This window comes from Chamaea fasciata, unplaced genomic scaffold (assembly GCF_029207755.1).
Source record: "Chamaea fasciata isolate MVZ Bird 193981 ecotype frontalis unplaced genomic scaffold, bChaFas1.0.hap1 SCAF_4, whole genome shotgun sequence".
Classification (NCBI taxonomy): domain Eukaryota; kingdom Metazoa; phylum Chordata; class Aves; order Passeriformes; family Sylviidae; genus Chamaea; species Chamaea fasciata.
This window is the reverse complement of record NW_027094089.1, coordinates 55,164,527-55,189,484: the sequence shown is the minus strand read 5'-3', so window position 1 is coordinate 55,189,484 and position 24,958 is coordinate 55,164,527. Positions and strand designations below refer to the sequence as shown.

The 24,958-nt window shown below is 43.2% G+C and overlaps 1 protein-coding gene across 3 annotated transcripts; it reads right to left on the bottom strand.

Moving 5' to 3' along the window:
• Positions 1–1,742: 1,742 nt before the first annotated feature.
• On the bottom strand, positions 1,743–23,414 carry LYRM7 (LYR motif containing 7). Of its 3 annotated transcripts, none has more exons than XR_010720516.1 (8): positions 23,361–23,414; positions 21,269–21,341; positions 20,599–20,669; positions 19,465–19,546; positions 16,868–17,035; positions 16,075–16,207; positions 2,458–2,665; positions 1,743–1,869 (listed from the first exon to the last, which is right to left on the bottom strand). XR_010720516.1 is itself a non-coding variant. In XM_066181628.1 (5 exons), exons 1-5 carry the CDS (start codon positions 23,376–23,378, stop codon positions 16,959–16,961), a joined length of 321 nt encoding a protein of 106 aa, XP_066037725.1. In that variant the 5' UTR covers positions 23,379–23,414; the 3' UTR covers positions 16,511–16,958. The 3 variants fall into 3 exon arrangements, 1 of the variants encoding a protein (XP_066037725.1); XR_010720515.1 differs by having other exon boundaries at positions 2,530–2,665; XM_066181628.1 differs by lacking the exons at positions 1,743–1,869; positions 2,458–2,665; positions 16,075–16,207 and having other exon boundaries at positions 16,511–17,035.
• Positions 23,415–24,958: the final 1,544 nt, after the last annotated feature.

The window sequence follows — 24,958 nt, the reverse complement described above, 5'->3', positions numbered from 1 at the left end:
GCCCATGATGCCTCGGGTCATCAGGGCAGAGATGCCACCTATAAGTGGGCCCGAGACCGAAAGGTGGATTTAACCATGGACAGTATTTCTCAAGTTATCCATGACTGTGAGACATGTGCTGCAATCAAGCAAGCCAAGCGGGTGAAGCCCTTATGGTATGGTGGGCGGTGGTCCAAATATAAATATGGGGAAGCCTGGCAGATTGACTACATCACCCTTCCCCAAACCCGCCAGGGCAAGCGTTATGTGCTAACCATAGTGGAAGCCACCACTGGATGGTTAGAGACCTACCCTGTGCCTCATGCTACTGTCCAGAACACCATCCTGAGCCTGGAAAAACAAGTCCTGTGGAGACATGGCACCCCTGAGAGAATCGAGTCAGACAATGGAACTCATTTCAAGAATAGTCTTATAAGCACCTGGGCTAGAGAACATGGCATTGAGTGGGTGTACCATATTCCTTATCATGCACCAGCGGCCGAGAAAGTTGAACAGTGCAATGGCCTGCTTAAAACTACCTTGAAAGCACTGGGTAGGGGAACCTTTAAGAATTGGGATACTAATTTAGCAAAGGCCACCTGGTTGGTGAACACTCGAGGTTCCACCAACCGAGCAAGTCCTGCCCAATCTGAGCCCTTGCAAAAGACAGACAGAGATAAAGTTCCAGTGGTACACATGAGAAGTATGCTGAGAAAAACTGTTTGAATTAATCCTACCTCCAGCAAAGACAATCCCATCCGTGGGGTTGTCTTCGCTCAGAGACCAGGTTGCACCTGGTGGGTAATACAAAAGGATGGAGAGACCCGATGCATACCTCAAGGGGACCTTGTTTTGGGGTGAACTACCCATGACAATGTGGCTGCATCCATATTTGCATATATATATATGTATTTTTAATAGTTAAAACTCAATGTAATATGTTTGTATGGGAAAAAAATTCGAGGTGGATAATGTTGGAAGTTGGGTTTGTTCCTTCTTTCTCTGGGGAATTTTTTCCCCACGGGTTGCCAAGAGGACCGGGTGTTGGATACTTGAGAGTGCTTGGCTGAAACAAAGAGGTGGACAAAAGGTGGAAGGGGGAGATAACGCAGGTAAAAGACACAGCTTGAGGCAGCTGCGTGCTTTTCTGCTTCCGGCGTTCGGGAGACACGTGTCAGCCGCTCCTCGAAGATCTCAGCCGCCGCAAAGCACGCCGAGCAGAAGCTGGGCCGCTTTTCTGCCTCGCCTTCGAGCTTCTTCGGCGCTGCTCCTCTTGCTGCAGCGTGACCCTGCACTCCCTGCGCTGCCGGGACATCCTGCCCCTGCCTGCCGGGACACCCTGCCATCCCAGCTACCAGCCCGGGACTTTTCCACTGTTCCAGCTTGGTGCTCTGAGGATCCTGCAGGGACACCGAAACCAAACTGCCCTGGGTTTTGTGAAACAAAGCCCTCAAGGTTCTTGGTACTGTTGTCGTTTGTCATTAATGCTGTAGTTGTTTGGTGGGGGGGGAGGTTTTTTTGTGTTTGTTTGCTTTGTATTACATACTAGTAAAGAACTGCTATTCCTATTTCCCAAATCTTTGCCAAAGAGCCTCTGATTGTAATTTTACCTAGCAGATACCTGTCTTCCTAAACCAAGACAGATAAATCCTTGAGAGACCATCTCATTTAACTTCTGTGGTTTGAGTTACTGTATATTTGATAAATTACTTCACCTATTAGAAAAGTGAGTTTTAAATGAATGGAATCGTACAAGAACAAAATGATGAAATCTGCAGCAAGCTTTACTGGATGTCTTGATCACAGACATAGTGTTGTTTACTCTTTTTTCCTCAGGTTTGGGGGCTTTTTTTGCACTGCTTTACTCCTGCATATTTGAGGTGTTCTTCCCTGAAATGGAGGAAAAACATGTGTCAACATTTGCACGTTTCTTCTCTATTTTAAGTGTTTGTAGTTTCCAATACTCATTGGAATGTGGTTTAGAAAATAGTGAAAGAAATTGCAACATGCATCTTAAAACAGAATTTCAAACAAATCTCTCTTAGGGCAATGGAAAGTACATCAAACAGCATGTTTTAAAGTATGATTCATCATTTGATGTAGCTGGTGCATCATATCATGTTTCCCATCTGACAAAGGTAGGTAATGCACCCTTCACGATTGTGACAAGTGTTTTGTCACTGGAGCCACAAATTCCCTCAATTTTGCCTTTTGCCCAGTAGCTAAAGCAAAGCAGTACTGAGAAGCATACCTGTCACAGTTCTGCTGCCCACCTGAGACCTTTCTATGTGGCTTCTTCTCTGAGCACACATTAAAGGCATTGGAAAAGGAACCTCACAATTTCTAGACTCCTTTTTTCTTTTGTTTGTATTGTTAGTCTGACATAAATTGACATGTTTCATTTTCTCATAGCTAACAAGTTTATAATGATTTAATTATGTATTTTGATGAAATTGTGAGAAGCTGAGAGCTTCCTACCTAATGTGTGCCTATCTACAATATTATCAGAAAGTAATATGGGTAAAGTTTTGATATGATCTTCCTCCTTACAACATGTAAGAGGTTTATAGTCCTCTTTGGGGAAATTTTCTTCCTTCATTCTCCATAAGGAATAAAAAAACCAGCCAGAAATCTCCATAAGTCGTTGCAACTGAGTAATTGTTTATCTAAGTCCCACCAAATGCACCTGAAATAAAGCAGAAACAGGCAAAATTACACAGAAAAATTACTGCAAAACAGGTATTTGACCCTAAACCTTTCTGCTCAAGGAAATTACTATCTGAACATGCTGTAGTTCTAATTATGACTGCAATGAAGCCAGACCAAGAACCAATTAATATACTCTTTGCCTTTACTATTTCTATATTCAGTTCTCTGTTCCTCTTTAGTCCAAACATAATCAGTCTTCTTTTCACCTCCAGCCTGCACTGCAGACTATAATTAAAATCTAACATTCATCTAGAGACGAAAATTGTTTAAAGAACCACTTAGTACATGGAAATTTTTGTTTCATTCATGCAGTATTAGTCCTTAATATTCCTTTGTTCCATTTACTCTTCCTTCTAAGCATTTTAATGTTCTTGCTCTCATTCTTATGCTCATTCATTTTGGACTTCATGTATTGGTTTGACAGAAGCCAGACTTACCTCATTTGCTATTGGACAATACTGCAGGGTCCAGTGAGACCACTTGTCTGCTTGTATTTCCACAAAGCATGTTTGGGGGAAAATTACTGAGGAAACCACATGCATAATTAAATAACAATGACCAAAAAATTTAAAAATCTGGCATATTCTTAACATTAAAGGGAAATTCCTTCAGGGGCTATTTTCAGTTAGATGAGAATTCCTTCTTTGTCCCTTCTCAATACCATATCCGAGATCTCTTCCTCTGCCACAGTGTGATATGTTACAGAATAACAAGGCAAATTGCTACAAAGTACTATATATATTACATAGCCTTTGAAATATTATCCAAGGGCATTACAGACTGAAAGCCACGCTCTTCCCCTTGTGACACCAATAGACACAGCTATGGGTGAAAAATGCAGGCTTGTCCCTCCCTTGTCCTTAAAAGCACTTTTTTTTTTTTTTTTTTTTAATGGGTAGTTTGTGCTGAGTCTTCAAAAACCCTTCAAGAAACTGACTTCAGACTGTACCTCTAAGCATCAAGAGAAAATCTGAAGCAAAGGATAGTGGCTTTCCCAAGGACAAAACACACAAATTGATGGATAAAAGATCCACACAGCAACATCAGTGCTGGCTCATGTCCAGGTGGACAGCAACAGACCACTTAATAAATACATACTTGGAACAGTAAGGAAGCATTGCAACGACCTTTTTGTTTTTCTCTTACAAACTGACAGGGAAAAGTGTAGAGTATTGTACAGGTCACTGCCTGTTTGTTCTGACTATCACAGCTCTGGTGCACAGTGAGCAGAGTGACAAAATTCCCATGCTCAGTTACAGAGATGTCTTTCAGCTGGAAAGGGTGGTTCAGGATGGCTGAGTCAACCTTCCCCCACAGCCACTGACCTCAGAGAACAGGGCTGCCACTGCTACAGCAGCAGGTGTAACAGCAGAACTCTTCCTGCTTTTATGGCCTAAAACAAAGGATGCCATCCTCTCTCCCAGGTTCAAGAGGCCATTGTTTCACCAGCTGTTTATTTAATCCTGACTAATCCTGGATTCAAGCCACAGCCTTTTGTGTAGATGAGATGAAAACCTGAAGGACATACCACAAGAAAAAGGAAAGCACAATTTGAAAAGTAGGTGCTTTTACTCCTTCATCCTGAGGCAAACCAGATTACTGAAGCTAAATGGAAATATTTATTTACAAAAAGAGCAAATTATTTAAATTTATTGCTATTTTTCCAAGTAATAAGACATGACCTTCCTCTCTTTTCCTCTCCACAGATGTACTCTTGCTGGCAGGAAAAAGAAAAGTCACGGCATACTGGCTTCTCTAGTGAAGTCTTTCAACAGAATTAGGTATTTGGATATCTATGCCACAGATTTACCCTCAAAAAAGCTACATATACTTTACCCTCAAAGATGACTGGATTTCAACATCAAAATATCAAAACTTTGTAACTGTAAGATCATAGAATCATCAAGGTTGAGAGAGACCTCTAAGATTGCCAAGTCCTACCATCAACCACTACTACCACTGTAACCCCTAAACCATTAACCCACATCATCCAGCACCAAATCCAGATGCTTCTTAATCGCCTTCAGACATGGTAATTCCACTACCACCCAGAGGTATCTATTCCAATGCCTGACATGCCCTAACAGTGAAAAAAAAAAAAAAAATTCTAATATCTAACCTGATTCTCCTGTCTCAGCTGAAGGCCGTTTCCTCTCGTCCTTTCACTGCAGGCACAGTAGAAGAGACCAACCCCCACCTCACTACAGCCTCCTTTCAGGGAGTTGTAGAGAGCAAAGAGGTCTCTCCTGGGCCTCCTCCTCTTGTGACTAAACAAACGCAGCTACCTCAGCAACTCCCCATAAGGCATCTTTCCAAGACCCTTCAGAAGCCTTGTTCACCCTGCACTGGATACGCTCCAGCATCTCAATATCCTTAATACCAAATACTAATCTTGATACTCAGTTCGTGTTCCTATTTGTGCTTTGTTTTAAGTAATTATTTTCCCATAAAAGTAAAGATCAGAGATTTGACAGCCTACCAAATTTCAGACTTAAAGATTGAATTTTGCAAGTAGTTTGGAAAGAGTTATCTTTCCAAATATATTAGGTCTCCACTCTTCCTGTAAACTCGTCAGCCTTTATTTTTAGTTTTCAATTGTCAATATTTCTTTTCCTTTTGTAAAGGAAGTTTAAAGAACTGTCAGTACTTGAAGCTGTATTTAAAAGTCCAGTGTGATACAAACAGGACTGATAATTTTATGCAGCACTCAGACTACTTCAGCACCTTCAGCTGGCAGGACCTCTAGGAAAAAGACTAAATGCTTATGTCACTGAAGTTGCCACAGGTTTGCTGATCCCATGTTACCTGAAAAACTGATAACTTGTCTCCTTAGGGAAAGGTACAAGCCACCTTTCCATATTAAACTTTTAATGCTACTTCCAGATCAAGTCTTTGTAAAATCACTTTGTGGTTTAAAAGCACTCCCTGTAAAATTAGCAACTAAATGCTTCCTTTACCAAAGTGTACAGGAACAGAAAAGAGAATTAATTTTCCCCTGCTAAATTAGAACAACCACCTTGTTTCACCTGAAACCATTAAGAGCTCAACACAAATCCTACCCACACAAAATCAATTCACAAATAAAATCTATCACCTGTGTTTTATGAACACATCAGGCTATAGAAAACATACTATGCTTGTTGGCTATCCTGATCTTGAAGAAAAGAACAATTGAAGAAACCTTTTATTTTGAAACTGTTAAATAAAGGAGAGGGAAAGGTGATTAGCACAAGACCAAAACTTGGTATTTAAACCAGAAATACTCTTTGGATGTATTTAATGCTCTCAATAAAGCTACAGTGTTGTTTGGAGTTAGGTTTGTTCCTTCTTTCTCTAAAGAATTTTTTCCCCATAAGTTACCAAGGAGACCAAGTGTTGGATACTTGAGAGTACTTAGCCAAAACAAAGAGGTGGACAAAGTTGGAAGGGGGAGATAACGCAGGTAAAAGACAGAGTTAGAGGAGACAGAGCTTGAGGCAGCTTCGAGCTGTTCTTTTTTTCGGAGTTTGGGGAGAGAGAACGGCAGGGCAGTTGCTGGCTAGAAGAGTTTCACTGTGGCCAAAGGGATCCAGTCCTGGGAGATCTACTATCACCGGTTCGGCCTGAATCCTGAGCCTTCTCTGCCACATGCGGGAGCTGGGCCAGGCCCTGCCTCGCCTTCGGCTTCTGCGCTGCTCTTCCTGCTACAGTGTGACCCTGCACGCCCTGCGCTGCCGGGACACCCTGCCATCCCATCTACCAGCTCGGGACTTTCCACTGTTTCGCTCTCAAGGTTCTTGGTACTGTTTTCTTTTGTTATTAATGCTGTAGTTGTTTGGGGTTTGGGGGTTTTCTTGTTTGTGGGGGTTTTTTTGTTTGTTTTTTTTTTTTTTTTTGCTTTGTAATACATACTAGTAAAGAACTGCTATTCCTATTTCCCAAATCTTTGCCTAAGAGCCTCTGATTGTAAATTTATAATTGAAAAAGAAAAAAAAAGGGGGGGGGGGTTTACACTCTCCATTCCAAAGGAAACTCCAGCTTTTACCTGGCAGATACCTGTCTTCCCAAAACCAAGACAGATTTTGGCGCCCAAGTGCGGGGCTTAAGGGCATGAGAAAAGAAAGGGGAAGAGAAATAGCGGTTCTTAACTAACCTAGTACTTTCTTTTGTGTGCGTTGGATATAAAAACCTCATTAGGCAGCATCATGTGGTCTAACTTACCCTGGTTTGGATGGCACGTGGTTGTGGCTGTATTCCTTCCATTTGCAGGCCCTTATCTAAACATGGGCCCCATAACTAAGGCTACGGTGGCTGTGATCCAGTTTGTTTTATGGGTGGATAAGGTGAGGCATTCATGGATTTTTAACTTCCTCTGGAAGGCAGACACATGGATACATGGCTATCACACACCAAGTGTATGTTCTTGGGGTTACTTCAAGAATGGTACTTTCTGTGAGGAAATGACAGCAGGGGAAGTTTTCTCCCAGCCCTTCAATCAGTTCTTTGTGCCTACCCCACCAGCTTTTGAAGGGTTTAAGTTCTCTCTAGATACTACCCAAGTGTTGCTAATACAAGTGTTGCTAATAGTCATAGCCTATTCAATAGTTTTCAGAGATAAGGTGAGGCCGACTTGGATAACCGCACAGGCACCTACTCCAGAGACTAGGGATACTGCCATGCAGTCTGACCCTGTCCCACAGACTGGAAATACTGTCAGGGCATCTGACACTGCCCCAGAGACTGAGGATACTGCCGTAGGGCCTGACACTGCCCCACAGAATAGGGATGCTGTCCCACTGCCTGACCCTGCCCCGCAGCCCACCTCAGAAATGAACCACCTGGATTGGGTGGGGATTCTGGTGAAGGAGATACATGAGATGGGCCAGGTGCTGAAGGAATACACTTCCCCAGCTGGTGGAAAACCCTCCCCCTGCCCTGTAAAGGGAGAGTCTGATGGTGCAGCAATAGAACCCACAGACGTTACAACCGTCCAGGTTCCAGCTGAATCACAGGGGCAGCCACAGCCAACAGCAGTCGCCCCTGTGGAAACAAGGAAGTCTAAGATGAAATCAGAGCCCCCAGGTAATAAGGATAAGAAAGGAGGGCCTTCACAACCCGCAGGGGAAACAGAAGTTGAGATCATCACTGAGCCCTTGTCGTATGAAAGTCTCTGTAACCTACACAAAGATATTGCACGACGGGGACGTGAGGCTTATACAGCCTGGCTGCTTGGGGTCTGGGACCTTATGGGTACAGGTGTAGAACTGGATGGTAGCGAGGCAAGGAATTTGGGACCCTTGACCCAAGACTCAGGCATAAATCAGGTGTCTGTAAGAGAGCCAGGCCCCCTTTCCCTCTGGGGGCGGCTTTTAATGAGTATAAGGGAGAGGTTTGTCCACAGAGACAAAGTGTCGCAGCACCATCATAACACGGACTGGAAGACCCTTGAAGAGGGGATCCAAAGGCTGAGGGAAGTGGCAGTATTAGAGGTACTCTTTGGGAGGAGCGGACAGCATGATAATGACCCTGACAAGGTTAGATGCACAGGGCACATGTAGACGCTGGCAACTCATGGACCACGTGACTGTGCCGTATTCATTGCCACAATCAATCCTGATGCCAACCGAGAGACAGTGGGCTCTGTAGCCAATAAGCTCAGGAGTTAAGAAAGTATAATCAAGTGCCCAATGCAGGCTCATGTCTCTGCCGTGGTGAAGGAACTCAAAGAGGAGATAAAGGAGGTGAGAGAGGAGATGAGGAGGAACCATTCCCATGTGGAACCAGTGCGAGTCACAGGCCCCAGAGCTCAACGTCCCCCAGCTAGAGAGAGAGGGTACCCCCACGAGCTGAACTGTGGTCCTTCCTGTGCAACCATGGGGAAGACATGGGAAGGTGGGATGGGAAGCCCACTTCAGTCCTGGCAGCAAGGGTGTGTGAGCTCAAGGAAAGAAACACTCACCGAGGGGTTTACACTAAAATGAAGGTAGCCTCAGCCTCCCATGACCGAGCCACCAGGTATTATAGAAGTGAGGACGATATGTCGGATCCCCTTGAAGGAACCTCTAATATGTGTGTCGAAGAAGAGAATAATAACCAGTGCTAGAGGGGCCCTGCCTCTAGCCAGGAAGAGGCACAGGAAAACCGGGTCTTTTGGACTGTGTAGATTCGATGGCCTGGCACATCAGAGCCACAGAAATATGAAGCTTTGGTAGATACTGAGTCACAGTGTACTCTAATGCCATCGGGACATGTGGGGGCAGAACCGATTTCCACTGCCGGGGTGACGGGGATATCACAGGAATTGACTCTGTTGGAAGCTGAGGCGAGCCTGACCGGGAAGGAGTGGCAGAAACATCCGATTGTGACCAGCTCAGAGGCTCCGTGTATTCTGGGCATAGACTTCCTCAGGAATGGCTATTACAAAGACCCTAAGAGACTCAGATGGGCATTTGGGATAGCTGCTGTGGAGGCAGAGGGCATTAAGCAGTTGAACACCTTGCCGGGACTATCAGAGAACCCACCTGCAGTGGGACTCCTGAAGGTAGAACAACAACAAGTACCTGTTGCCGCTTCAACAGTGCACCGCCGGCAGTATCGGACAAATTGGGATGCTGTGATCCCCATCCACAAGATGATCCGTGAGCTGGAGAGCCAAGGGGTGGTCAGCAAAACCCACTCACCCTTCAACAGCCCCATCTGGCCTGTGCGCAAGTCTGATGGAGAATGGAGATTGACTGTGGACTATCGTGCATTGAATGAAGTGACTCCAACACTGAGCACTGCTGTGCCGGACATGCTGGAGCTCCAGTACGAGCTGGAGTCCAAAGCAGCGAGGTGGTATGCCACTATTGACATTGCCAATGCATTTTTCTCCATTCCTCTGGCTGCAGAATGCAGGCCTCAGTTTGCTTTCATCTTGAAGGGTGTGCAGTACACCTGGAACCGACTGCCCCAGGGGTGGAAACACAGCCCCACCATCTGCCACGGGCTGATCCAGGCTGCACTGGAGAAGGGTGAGGCTCCGGAACATCTACTGTACATCAATAACATCATTGTGTGGGGGAGATTGCAGCTGAAGTGTTCGAGAAAGGAGAGAGGATCATCCAGATTCTGCTGAAAGCCGGCTTTGCCATCAAGAAGAGCAAAGTCAAGGGACCTGCCAGAGAGATCCAGTTCCTGGGAGTAAAGTGGCAAGATAGACGGTGGCAGATGCCCACTGAGGTCATTGATAAGATCACAGCAATGTCTCCACTGACCAGCTGTAGTAGTTTGAAGGCAAAACAAATGAGAGGCTCCAAGTCAGAAATACAATTTAATAGGAAAAAAAGAAAAAAAGGAAAGAAAGTAAAATAAAATAGATGCAATAATACAAAAGACCACTGACAGAGTCAGAATACAACCTGAGCGTAGTGATGGAAGCAGTCCAGATGAGGTGGTCTTCCTGAAGCAGTGATCCTGTAGAAAGGTCTGGTAGCTCGGGTCCTCTGGGAATCCAGTGGGTAAGCGCCCCTCTAGTGTTCAGAGTCTCAGCTTATATCCAGGCTGGAATGCTTGGTTTCTCCCTCTGGGCGGAGCACCTCACAATGGGATGGTGAGTCACGTGATAAGGCCTGATGGGCCCATTAACAGGAGATAGTCCAGGAGGGGGTTATCTGTGAGCTGTGTAGCAAAGGTGCTGATGGGCCCATTAACAGAAGATAAGCCAGAGTGGAGGAGGCAGGGAGCACTGCCTCACCTGGTTTCAACAGTTCTTGAAGATGGTGATAGAATATACTTCAACCCAGGACACCAGCAAAAAGGAAACGCAAGCTTTCCTAGGTGCCATAGGTTTTTGGAGAATGCACATTCCGGAATACAGCCAGATTGTGAGCCCTCTCTACCTGGTCACCCACAAGAAGAACAATTTCCACTGGGGCCCTGAACAACAACACGCCTTTGCCCTGATCAAGCAGGAGATTGCTCACACAGTAGCCCTTGGCCCAGTCAGGACGGGATCAGATGTGAAGAATGTGCTTTACTCCGCAGCCAGGAACAACGGTTTGTCCTGGAGCCTTTGGCAGAAGGTGCCTGGAGAGACCCGAGGCCGACCACTGGGTTTCTGGAGTCGAAGTTACAGAGGATCTGAAGCCAACTACACTCCCACAGAGAAGGAGATCTTGGCCACCTATGAAGGAGTTCAAGCCGCCTCAGAAGTGATTGGCACAGAAGCACAACTCCTCTTAGCACCCCGACTACCAGTGCTGGAGTGGATGTTTAAAGGAAAGGCTCCTTCCACCCACCATGCCACTGATGCCACATGGAGCAAATGGACTGCCCTCATCACACAGCGCGCCCGTATTGGAAACTCAAATCGCCCTGGGATTTTGGAGATAATTACAAACTGGCCAGAAGGAGAAAACTTTGGTCTCATGGATGAAGAGGAGCAGGAACAAGTGACACGGGTTGAAAAAGCTCCTCCATACAACCAACTGCCAGCAGAGGAAACACGCTACGCTCTTGTCACTGATGGCTCCTGTCGCATCGTGGGAATGAACTGTAAGTGGAAAGCAGCTGTATGGAGCCCCACATGACAGGTTGCAGAAGCCACTGAAGGAGAAGGGGGATCAAGTCAATTTGCTGAACTCAAAGCTGTACAATTAGCCCTTGACATTGCTGAAAGAGAGAAGTGGCCAAAGCTCTACCTCTACACTGATTTGTGGATGGTAGCCAATGCTCTGTGGGGTTGGCTGCAAAGGTGGAAAAAGGCCAACTGGCAGCAGAGGAGAAAACCAATCTGGGCCGCTGATGATTGGAAGGACATTGTCACTTGCGTAGAGAAGCTACCTGGGAAAGTCCGCCTAGTAGATGCCCATGTTCCCAAGAGTCGGGCTAATGAGGAACACCATAAAAACGAGCAGGTAGATCAGGCTGCCAAGATAGAAGTGTCAAAGACAGATTTAGATTGGCAACACAAGGGAGAGTTGTTCCTAGCTCAATGGGCCCATGATGCCTTGGGTCATCAGGGCAGAGATGCCACCTGTAAGCGGGCCCGAGACAGATGGGTGGATTTAACCATGGACAGTACTTCTTAGCTTATCCATGACTGTGAGACATGTGCTGCAATCAGGCAAGCCAAGCGGGTGAAGCCCTTATGGTATGGTGGGTCGTGGTCCAAATATAAATATGGAGAAGCCTGGCACATTGACTACATCACCCTTCCCAAAACCCGCCAGGGCAAGCGCTATGTGCTAACCATAGTGGAAGCCACCACTGGATGGTTGGAGACCTACCCTGTGCCTCATGCTACTGTCCAGAACACCATCCTGGCCCTGGAAAAACAAGTTCTGTGGAGACATGGCACCCCTGAGAGAATCAAGTCGGACAATGGGATCCATTTCAAGAATAGTCTTATAAGCACCTGGGCTAGAGAACATGGCATTGAGTGGGTGTACCATATTCCTTATCATGCACCAGAGGCCGGGAAAGTTGGACAGTGCAATGGCCTGCTTAAAACTACCTTGAAGGCACTGGGTGGGGGAACCTTCAAGAATTGGGATATTAATTTAGCAAAGGCCACCTGGTTGGTGAACACTCGAGGTTCCACCAACTGAGCAGGTCCTGCCTAATCTGAGCCCTTGCAAATGACAGAGGGAGATAAGGTTGCAGTAGTACACATGAGAGGTATGCTGGGAAAAATTGTTTGAATTAATCCTGTCTCCAGCAAAGACAATCCCATCCGTGGGGTTGTCTTCACTCAGGGACCAGGTTGCACCTGGTGGGTGATGCAAAAGGATGGAGAGACCCGATGCATACCTCAAGGGGACCTTCTTTTGGGATGAACTTCCCATGACAATGTGGCTGTATCCATATTTGCGTGTATACGGATATGTATATATATATGTGTATATATATATGTGTATATATATATACGTGTGTATATATATATGTATATGTGTGTATGTATATGTATATGTATATGTATATGTATATGTATATGTATATGTATATGTATATGTATATGTATATATGTATATGTATATGTGTGTGTGTATATATATATATATATATATATATATATATATTTTAACGGTGTAAACTCAATGTAATATGTTAGTATGGGGAAAAAAATTCAGGGTGGATAATGTTGGAGGTTAGGTTTGTTCCTTCTTTCTCTAAAGAATTTTTTCCCCATAAATTACCAAGGAGACCAAGTGTTGGATACTTGAGAGTACTTAGCCAAAACAAAGAGGTGGACAAAGTTGGAAGGGGGAGATAACGCAGGTAAAAGACAGAGTTTGAGGAGACAGAGCTTGAGGCAGCTTCGGGCTGTTCTTTTTTTCGGCATTTGGGGAGAGAGAACGGCTGGGCGGTTGCTGGCTAGAAGAGTTTCACTGTGGCCAAAGGGATCCAGTCCTGGGAGACCTACTATCACCGGTTCGGCCTGAATCCTGAGCCTTCTCTGCCACCCGCGGGAGCTGGGCCAGCCCTGCGTCACCTTCAGCTTCTTCCGCGCTGCTACTCTTGCTACAGTGTGACCCTGCACCCCCTGTGCTCCCGGGAACCAGCCCAGGACTTTTCCACTGTTTCAGCTTAGTGCTCTGAGGATCCTGCAGGGGCACTGAAACTGAACTGCCCTGGCTTTTGTGAAATAAAGCCCTAAGCCCTCAAGGTTCTTGGTACTGTTTTGTTATTAATGCTGTAGTTGTTTGGGGGTTTTTTTTGTTTGCTTTGTAATACATACTAGTAAAGAACTGCTATTCCTATTTCCCAAATCTTTGCCTAAGAGCCTCTGATTGTAAATTTATAATTGGAAAAAAAAAAGGGGGGGGGGGGGGGTTTACACTCTCCATTCCAAAGGAAACTCCAGTTTTTACCTGGCAGATACCTGTCTTCCCAAAACCAAGACAAGTGTATGTGAAGTCAACACTACATGGAAGAGAATACCAAGGTAGAAGGCTCAAACAGCTGCATCTCTGGAAGAGGATGCCAAAAGCTGAAGTGCTTAGAATTTTGCTCCATGGAATCACTGAGGTGACATATGTTCGGCCAAACTCTGTACGCATGTAACTACCTTGAGCAGACCTGAAACTTGCCTGTAAAGCACCAGGTGCTGCTAGGCAGCACTGCTGGTGTCTCTGCAGAGGTCATGGACACAGTCCCACACAGCAGCGTGCGCTGGTCACACCGCACTGACCTCTTGGCTGCAGCAGCTCAAACGCAGCGGATCTGAACAAGCACCGAGGTTTTGCTTTTCCAAGAGCACCTCTTGTCTGCCTGCACACCATCTCTGTGGTTTGGGTTTTTTTGATACAGACATGACTAAACTACAGTTGAAAGAACTATTACCTTTAAGCCATATCTTCTATGGTTGATGATACATACTCTAGAAGGAAAGGCACATGCATTCGCTTTCAAAATTCAGCTGTTCCAGTAAACCTAAAAAATTTTAATGTGATTGAACTGTTTTTTGTGAGCCTATTCAACTACAGTTTTTGTTGTAAAAAAATCACTCTTTTCCCCTCCTAAGGCATTAGGTGAAAAGTCATTACCCCGGTAATGACTTGAAAGTTTCAGCTAAGAATTCAAACTTTGCGAATAGAGATTGCAACAATAGTTCCTGTCTTTTTATTATTATTTGTATTAATTAAAAAAATAAAATATATATGAGCACAAACCCAGCAATATCAAGAATAGATTCATACCCAGAGTGAAATTAAAAAGGGAAATGGAAACTCGGTTGATGGCTGGGTTCTGGAATGGAAACCAACAGGTAAGCATGAAATAAGGGGAAGAGGGATAGCTATGACAAACTAGCATAAAGAAGCCTTTAATTACCTTAATAAGCTGCTCATTAAGCAGGTTTGTGAGATTCTTTCAAGACTGAAAAGTTAAACTTGAATAAAGCAAACACCTACAGGGCCTAGATAGCAACCTATCTGAGATACGTTTAGTCTCAGTAACATATTTGAATTCCCATTTACCCAGGTCTAGATACCCCCTGGATTCCTATTTAAGATTGCATTGAAAAAGAGCGAGGAATAGGCCTGTCAGCCTCTTACGTCAGTCGCCTTTTTTGTATCATCTTGATTTTCTCAACACTGCAGAATTCAGTTTGTTTTGCTTCCCAGGAATGCACAAGGACAGCAGGAACATGGAATATTAATGCACACACCATAAAGATACTGCACAGGAGTATAAGAACAATCATTCTGAAGAGCAATAAACTGTACCAATTATTTTTACAATGTACTTCATTGTCACCAGTTCTGTGTTATTCAGGTGACCCATTCTGTATTTTTATTATAAGTATTCAACACCTATATAAGATGAAGGACAGAAATGCCCATTTAATAGCAAGCCTGATCCTGTAAGTTGACACTTCCCTATTGTAATTCTACTGATGCATTCTTACTAAACTGATGCATTCTTACTAAAAATAAAACCTTGAAATACATGCCAGCAGAACGATACCAAAGCAATAGTCACATGAAAAAATTCTCCACTTGAGAAAGCTTCATCAAACAGCATATAGATCACCATCTATCACTGACATCACTGAAGTCTTTTACTATATATATTTACTATATATTTTCCATGGTAATGGGCAATATTATTTTACATCAGTAGTGAAAACTTACCAGGCCCCAGCTCTATAAAATCAATCTGAAGGATAAATCCCTAAGGCTGCACCCACATCCTAAAGCAGTGGCTATGAGAGGTGAATTTCCCCCAATACCACCATGCCATGGGATGTACACCTGAATGGTTACATAATTTCCTAGTCTTGCCAGACCCGTTTAATTACTTCTAATTAAAAGTTAGTCATTTCACCTGAGGCAATGCTCTCCTTTCTCTTTACAGTTGCCACTACCTTGTATCTTTTCTTTCATATGACTCTCTTATACCCCTTATGGGGAAAAAAATGTCAATGTAGGCAGGCTGCAGAAGGATGTGAAACCAGACACAGAATATAGCTTGTCCTTAGGGAAGTAAACAATACCAGGGGCTTAGAACAGGACACACCCTACAGACAGAGACATTTGTTTTGTAGAGGAGCCACTAGAATAAAACAAATGGCAAGAACTGCAGCAATTTCATTCTATCTCACATTGTGTGCCTGCTGCCTTTTAGCTACAGTGCAGGGAGTATCAGTGCAATTCAAAGAGGGCTATTGACAGCTGTATTTGCTGCTGGCTGCCCTGGCCATCACAGCCAGAGGCAACAGTTTTAAAGAAAGGAATACTTGACAAACTGACATGCTTTGTGAGAAAGAGACTGGATGAAGGCACTAGTTTTCTGGCTTACTCAGCCAGTCAAGCCAAATCAGTACACACAAAGATCTGCGCTTCTGACATCCTGGAGACTGAAAATAAACAGATGAGGTGAGACGTATCATTAGACTACTTTGCTCCCGAGTGAGGTACTTACATCCTAGGGAGGTGCCTGATACCAATTTCAGGAAGAAAAGATTCTATGTATCACTGCAGGTTGTACCTCCTTCCAATTAAAATGGAAGTGAACAGATCGTTGCAATGAATTCCACAAGAACCAAGGAAGTATCCTTAAAAAAAATGCAAATTATTAAGGCTTACTAATCAAACTTCTCATATATTCACTCTAGGCAAGTTCACTTGCAACTAGACAGCAAGGCCCTTTTCTCTGGAGAATGCCTCGGTCACTCAATGATTACAAGTTAAAATGCAAACCATAAATTCATAAACCACATGATCTAAACCAACATCTTTAGGTTATGTTGTGGCTGGGTTCTCTTGTGCTTTCATCTGAGAACTCAAACCCTAACATTCCTGCTCATTCTAGAGTGTGTTGGAGAAGAAAAACACTAGCCATGCTCTACCATCTGTAAAACACAAATAATTTATTCAGATAAACCTTTAAGAACTCTCTCAAGCAGAAAGTATCACAGTATACTAGTGTACAATTAACGACAACTTCAGAAATCATGCTCTTGGTGCAAAGCATAAATTTAATGTGAAATGCCACAAGATGATTTTTCATTACTTTAAAGAAGCTTATGATTGACAATAAACTTAAAAATAAATATTATCAGAATTAAGTACTCCATTTAATTTTTATATAGCTTTGCAAAACTCTGGATTGCTGGGAAACAATCTCTGTCTGATAGTTGTCATAATGAGAAAAATTCCTGGCTGAAGTAACACAATTCAGCTGTGTACTTTTAAATTCTGTGAAGTATTACTACCTTCCACAGAATAAGTGCATGATGATATCCAAGCACTCAATAAAATCAGTGAGTTGATCGCAGTCTCTTTTTTCCGGGTAACAATACTTCCTCAGGACTCTTGCTTTTTTGGTGGTTTATCTAAGTAAGGAGTGTTGTCCTGTAGCAGATCTTTCCTGGGTATTAGTACTGAAATAGAAAAAAAACCCAAAACAACAGTAAGACTATAATCTTACAGAAAATACTATTTTAAATTCTAAAGGTGTTTTTATATTTACAAACAAAATATCTGATTACTAAAATGAGGATCTGAACTTCTGGTAAGTGTACAAGGAGCATCATGATATCTAACTAAAACAAAATCATTGTTTTTAAGATTCTACTTTCAGTTGGTCACAATAATGTTCTCCCATCTCCTTTTATAAACATTGAAAATTTTGGTATCAAGAAGCCATAAAAAATTATAAAGTTTTGCAGTAACTTTTAGCAGGGGAGTGAATGGCACTTTTTTCAAGTTTGAGTCATATTATGCTTACTTCAGCAGTTTCAAAAATGAATACAGGCTTTGACTTAACTCCCTTCCCCAAGTCTTGGAATATAATCTGCAATATTTATCCTGTTGGCCTATTTTGAAGGCCAACAGGAAAAGAAAGCACCTAGTGAAAGTTACTACCACTACATTGTCACAGAACTGACTATTCTGCGTCTTCCATTACCGAGCTCCCTGTCCTATTCAGCTGCAGATCCATGTTTTCTCTCTTCCTCCTGTTGCTGATACACCTGGCTGTCCAAAACCCATCCCGACACACTTGCACAGGATTAGAACACAAGCTAGTATTTCAACATGAATTCATGTGGCTTTTGCAAGGGAAGTTCTGCCTTACAGTCCCTGCTGGAGTTCTCTGAATGGCACCTTAGAGATTACCACAACGTATTTGGATCCCCTGAAGTCCCTCAGTTAATGCTTTCATAAAAGAACAGCCTTATTGTGACAGAAGTCTTGCACAGGTAAGTCACTGGATAAATGGTAAGACATGAACAATAAATGATTAGGTCATTCATTTACAGTGATGTCAAATGCAGAGTTCTGCAGGTATTTTTGCTGACATACCACTGTTAAAGATATTTGTAAGTAACCTGAGAAGAAAAGGTTTTTAATTATACCATCCTGAACAATTTCATTAATGTCTTACTGTGAAAAATAGCAAGACATGCTTAAGACTTGACTGAGTAACCTGATGGACAAAATTACACCTAGAGACATGCACTGCACACAGGTCAAGAAAAATACTAACTTGACAAAGTAAGAGATAAATTCAAAACTGGTTATGACCAGTCTCATAATTTGTAAAATTATTTGTAGAATTTTGTAAAAATAAATACATAATAGGTATTTTGGCTTGGCAGCCAAAAATTAAATTTAGAATCAGCAGAGACTATTAGCAGGAATCCAGCTGAAAATTAAAGAGAAAACATTACTGTGCCATATTGTGTGTATAAATGCCTCCTTGCCCACAGTGTGCAGTGAATAGGAAGAATAATCACAGGTATTCACGGGTTGTTTCTGAGAGCTGTTTCATGGGGGAAGTGAACAAAAAGAACGCAATAAAGGAATTAAAAAATCATGAACAGCTTGGTGAAATCAAAAAGTAATTGAAAACAAGATAATTTGAAGATTAATTAAACCAGAAAATGTCCCTGACTCAGGAAGTGCTGCCAGGTGTAAACAGCTGAAAGAGGTGCAAATTCACTTTGTCTGTTCCTATTCTTCAACTGTTACCTGCCTGGAATCACCATGGAAGACTTGACACTGGTCTAGACTTCCCTTTGGCCTTGATCATAATTGCTGGTTTGAAGTTACATGTTTTACCAAACGTAAAACTGAAAATTGGTACAAAACTTTACAGATAACACTAAACAGAAGTAAAAGGAAACAATGTACAGAGCTGAAGATTTCCTTTATTCTCTACCACGCAGCTGAATGCTGAGCCTGCTTCTCTTTTTGACTGCAATATAAAAGAACTTCTAAACCAGGAATCAGGATTTCAGAATTTGATAAGACTTTGCATCGAGGTAATCACTGTGTCACATATCTTACACAGCATAACCTGAAACTGAAATCGCTGGAAAAAAATTTTGGGAATGAACACTCAATCCTCAAAGAAAAAGCTATTCTATGGCCAGTGTACATACTGCACTTGCTAATGTTCCTCAGGCAGCTCTTACCTATTTGGTAGAGCAAACACCTACAGCTGCGTACCATGGCTACTGCCTTTAGACACATGCTGACTGACTACCCTGAACACACAGGCATGCTGACTACCCATCTTACTGCTTACCTCCCTAACAGTTATAGCTGGGTAAGGACATTAAAAGTAATCACTGCTTCTTTTCTACCAGCCTCCATACTTCAAAACATTTGTATGGAAACTTTGTATCTTTGAAACCTCCACCTGTCCTAGGCAGTGACATTAATAAATAGCTTACACTGAGAATTTCAGCAGAGAATAATAGACAGGCTATTTGCCTCACTATTCCTTTCCTTATTTTTATTTTCTATATTTATTTACTAAACTGTAACATATTTAAGTAACTTTTTAGCATGCAGGCTTACTCACCTATTTTGTCAGAATCTGTGTGAACCGCCTGAATAACAGAAGTCCTGAGAATCACTTCAACATCTGAAGCTATTTTCAGAAGCTAGTGAAAGGCGTAAGAAGAGAGGAACAACAGAGTAATTTAAATTATATGTGACTATTACTGAAGGTGTTTTCCATACTAGACAACTATTCAAATAATAAAGTCATTCGGTTGTACTACTCAGTTACTTATGTACTATGTATACATTGCTTCTGCCTTGGGGATCCTGGAATAACTTACAGATTGATATGTAAGTGACCTTGACATGGAGCATATAGTAAGGGAAATTGGCTCAGTAACATACACCAGTCCATACATCTACATACTCAATTAAAACTGCAAATGAGTAAGGTTAAATGCAACTACAAAACCAATTAACTAGTTTTCAATGATCACAGACACTCACACCTCAATAACATTTGATTTCCCATAGTGATAGAGCAATCTCATTCTTTCAACACTACTTCTGAATAAAGTACTACTACTTTCAACACTACTGAAATAAGGAGACAAAAACAAGGGCAAAACATGACAGGAATTAATACTGAGGTTTCACAGAAGACTGCGCAGGAACAACGCACTACCTAAAGACTACCTGAGGTATTAGTATTTGGCAAAAGCCTAGAATTCCTTCTCTCACTAAGAGGATAAGCCGAAGAACCCTTGGTAGCTTTGCTGAGCCATTAAGAGAACTCTAATACCTGTCTGCATGATGCCTGTGTCAGAAATAAATGAAATTGCTCAAGTGAGACATTTCAGGAGACATGCTCACACTAGGAAGTGGGGCGCACCAACAGATGCAGATCTTCACAAAGACTAGAGCTCAATACTTGACATCTACACTGCACTCCTTCTCATGCTCTCTCCTTTTGAAGCTTGGAGCAGGTATCTTCCAGCGCCCCCAGCTGAAAGCCCATTAGCAGCCAGGCTGCATGCTCCTGAAGCATAGCTTCTTCTTCAGATTGACCTGAAGGGAATTCTGTTCTGACACTTTACAAAACAAGACAAACCACAGAAAGTGGAAATAACTAAGGTAACTTCATAAGGGCATTCCTGATATGAACTTATGTAAAGTGGGGAAAAACCCGAAACAACAGAAAGCAAGAAAATACCTCATTAATCTTCTCTTCAGATGTCTCATCTCGGTTATTTCTGAATTCTTCATTTATCTTTAGTCTTGCAGCTAAATAAAGTAAACAAAAAACTGAAGTGTGAACAGAAAATGTATTTTGAATTTGTCGCTGCCCCAAAGTTTAGAATTTTAACCTTTATATCACTGGGGGCACTCTCATCCAAGTATTTCAGTGTAAGATTTCCATGTAATTCACATGTCACATTTTAAGTTGACTGGTATACAAATAAAATAAGATCCCCAATTTAGCATTCTGTATTCCATACACAAGACAAAAAAGCACGATTAATCACTCGAGGAAAAACCATACATAGAGAATTAATCAGTACAGCTATACATGCTCTGGCTGGACTGAAAAGAAGTTAAAAAAAAAAGAAAAAAAACTCCCAGGGAGACCAGGAACATTTAGAAAAGAGAGGTTTCCTTTCCAAAATATGTGTTGGGCGCTTGAATCTAAAGAACCAATTTTTTTTGTTTCAAATTAAAGGGTATCAGGTTATGCACACAAAAGTTTTCCCAATTACTATCTGAAAATTATAGCAGTAATTTGAAGAAAGATTATGTTAAGAATTCTCTTTCTCTTATTCTGAGAAGAAAGTTCCATGAAATACAGGTAAGCAAGCACACACCACACAAAACAAGTATCTCACCTTCAAGGGCTCTGGTATCATTTTTAAAAACTTCTTGCCGTGTTCTGTGTAACAACTTAAAAACCTTCAAAACCTGCCAGTACAACGTCAATAGAATTAACTTACTTGCCAGTAGAATTGTTAGTTAAAATGAATATGCTACAAATGAAAATGTTTTGGTTGAAATTTCATGTTCTTTCCATTTAGTATAGAATTTGATACTGAATTAGTACCTAAGAGGCTTTATTTAAATTCCTGACTGAAACACTTGCAACCAAAGCAGACGGGATGTCATCAAAATCTTAAGACAGGTCTAGATATTTCAAATTAATCTAAGATGCTGGCACCACAATCCTACATAATTATTTGGCATGATAGGAATATAATCCTGAAAATACATGGACAGAAGCATTATTTATTGTGCCAATGTCAAATAAACACAACCAAACTGGAATAACTCTAAAAGTCAAGTTACTTGAAAGCGTTATCAAGGTTACATCAGTGGATATTCTTCAGCTATTGAAAAAGACAGAAAAAGAAATGGCTGAAGTATCCTCACATAAAGATCGTCTACAGGTGGCGTGGCAAAACCAATGCAAAGTCCTTCCCTTAAATACAACAGCCAGGTCAGCGAATGGAAACTTAGTAAAAGCTAACACTCAGAAAGTCAGGATTTACAATGCAGCTGAATATGTATGAAAAGCAAACCCCCAGAGAATCACAGCTCACAGTCATTTGGTTTTGGCTGATCACTCATATAGACTGTAATGAATTAAAGAAATCCTCAGGAAACTTTCTTGGTGTTTGCCACGGACTGAAAAGAATCTCTGACAAGCAGCAGAAAAACATGATCTTGATAAAAGCTCCTTCTAGTACTTCCTATCGTGTTTTGGCATCTCTAGAGGGCACAATTCCAGGTACTTGATAATAATCTCAAATTGTTTTCTCATGATTAGTATTCCAAATATTCTTTAGGATATAGAAGAAAGACAGGGCTATAATTCAGCAAAAACTCAGCAAACGAACAAAGCCATGTTGCCTTTAACTGCACTGCTCCCCAGATGGCTGAATCTGTGGAAAGTAAACTCACAGAATTAAAACACAACAAATAAACTTCTTGCTTTGCAGATAATTTAATATCCTAAAATTTTTCTACCCCACAATATATATGACATCTCTGGAAACAGCAAGTTAATATTACAAGTGGTTTTATATTGAACACATGTATAGTAAAACTTGAAGTTTTTTATGGTTATTTTGAACAATTTGATGAACCACATTCAGGCATCTTCCTACCCTTACAGCAATCTACAGCTTCCTCATGAGGTGAGAAGAGGAGGGGCAGAAAATGATCTTTTTTCTCTGGTATCCAGTGACAGGACCCAAGGGAATGGCCCGAAGTTGTGTCAGGGGATACTTAGGAGGGCTATCAGGAGACGGTTCTTCACTCAGAGGGTGGCTAGGCACTGGAACGGGCCCTTCAGGTTATAGCGATCACAGTAACAGCCTGACAGAGTTCAGGAGGCTTTTGCACAACTCTCTCAGGCACATGGTGCGACTCCTGGAGATGGTCCCGTGCCAGACCAGGAGCCAGACTCCATAATTTTTGTGGTTCCCTTCCAACACAGGATATTCTCTGCTTCAATTTCTGCAAACCGCTCCTGGAAACTTTTCACCACACCAGCCACAGAGTAGCTGTATTAAATGGTCTTGATCAAGACACTTAAGTATAGGCATCTCTGACATCTTACCGTCACCTGCTTTAACAGAGAGCTCCGCAAATACCTGTCGACTGTACCCCCAAAACCAGGCTTCAATACATTTCTGAAAGAGGTACCGACAAGACGTTACGGCGTAGAAATGAAACGGTTTACTAATTCCGAGGTCTTTGCTTTTCCCTATCTTACTCTCACGAGACGTGCTTTTGATGTATTTTAACCTCTGCTTATTGCAGCTCGCTTCCTTTTCCCGCAATAGCCTTTGCGTGCAAGCTGCTACTTTATTTTACCTAGTTTTTTGTCCTTCTTGTCCTGAAATTCTATGTCATTTGGCTCTACAAAGGCTACAAAGCTCCAACCTCCCAGCACGGACAGAATGTGTGTGCGTCACTCGCCTGCTCGCGGCTTGCCATGGCGCCCGCTGCCCGCGCGGTTCCACCACCGGAATTGCCCCGCCGGAACTTACGACACGGCGCGAGCAGCGCTTTCCGCGCCGCGCTGTCGCCGGTGCCGCCGCCAATGCTGTCCCCCGAGCGCCGCCCGCCGCCGCCGCCGCCGTTCCGAGCAGGCTTTGTGCCCGCGCCCCGCTGCCACTGCCGGTGGGGCTGACGCGGCCTTCAGAGACTCACAGATGGGATTTCCAGCTCAGCGTGGAACGGACCACAGTGGCTCATCTGGTGCAACGTCCCTGCTCAGCCTGAGATATCCCAGAGCACATGGCACAGGGTTGCGTCCAGACAGTTCTGCCCCCATCGGGGAACACTCCACAACTTCTCTGGACAATCTGCTCCAGTGCCCGCTCACCCGCACAGTACAAAAGTTCTTCCTCGTGTTCAGAGAAACTTCCTGTGCATCGGTTTCTGCCCACTGCCTCTTGTCCTGTTGCTGGGCACCACTGAGAAGAGCCTGGCTCCATCCTCTGACACCCTCCCTTCACATACTGACAGACATTGATGGTGTCCCCTCTCAGTTGTCTCTAAGCTGACCAGGCACAGCTCCGCTCAGCCTTTCCTCGAAAGAGAGATGCTCCAGTCCCATCTTCACTGCCCTCTGCTGGACCCACTCCAGGAGCTCCATGTCTCTCTTGTCCTCAGGTGCCCAAAACCGGACACAGCACTCCAGATGTCCCTCACCAGGGCTGAATAGAGGGACGGGATCACCTCCCTCAGCCTGCTGGCAGTGCTCTTCCTAATGCACCCCAGGATCCTACTGGCCTTCCTGGCTTTGCAAACAGTGCCAAACCTCGGTACGCCAAGGTCTGGCAGGAGGCTGCCACTGCCTGCAGAAGGAGGTCCGCAGCAGGCAGGCAGTGCTGCCCACAGGTTCCTCGGTCCGCTGGAGCTGTCAGTGGCCCAGGGACCCCTGCCCTCCAAGGGGAGCCGTGGTGGGGATGAGGGGCTGCTCCCTGTCCAGCATGCCCTGCCGGAGTCTGCAGATTACTGCCCAGAGTAGCACAAAGACCAGTGTGTTCTACTCCTGAACAAAAATGTAATTGTTTCAAATGGGTAACTGGACAGCCATTAGTTTCTGTGCAACACCTAGAACGGCCAGAAAATGACGATGTTTGCTGCTGCTCCAAATCGGTTTTTATTTTGCCAAGCCATTTTCTTGCTCTTGCAGTACGAACAGGCAACAGCAGTTTAGAATCCTTCTTTATCTGGGGTGCCTTCTTCTTTCCCAGTTCATTTTTTCACCACTTCAGATGAAAATTTGTGGTGACCGTTCCTTGTTTCTGTGCTTATCAATAGTATCTCAGGACCTTTCCACCTTCTAGGTACCCAGTTGTACCTAGAAGAGGCTGGCTGTACTTTTAAAGGACACTTTTTGTTCCCAGGATCAAAGCTGCCAAGCTGGCAGGCTTTTTTCTCTGCTGGTGTTATCCAACAGGCTTTTTTTTTTTCTGTTCAGTCATTTCTCCTCCCTAGTCAGGTCACTTCATTGGCTGCATCAAGTTTCCCACATCCCTGGCTTGCCTTACTCACAACCTGACCAG

Bases quoted from the DNA above. Each gene is read 5' to 3' on its own strand.
- LYRM7 (XM_066181628.1), bottom strand. The intron at 20,670-21,268 runs GTGAGATACTTG...TACTTTATTTAG, and splicing joins TGATACCAGAGCCCTTGAAG to CTGCAAGACTAAAGATAAAT. The intron at 19,547-20,598 runs GTATTTTCTTGC...GCCTTTCACTAG, and splicing joins CTGAAGAGAAGATTAATGAG to CTTCTGAAAATAGCTTCAGA.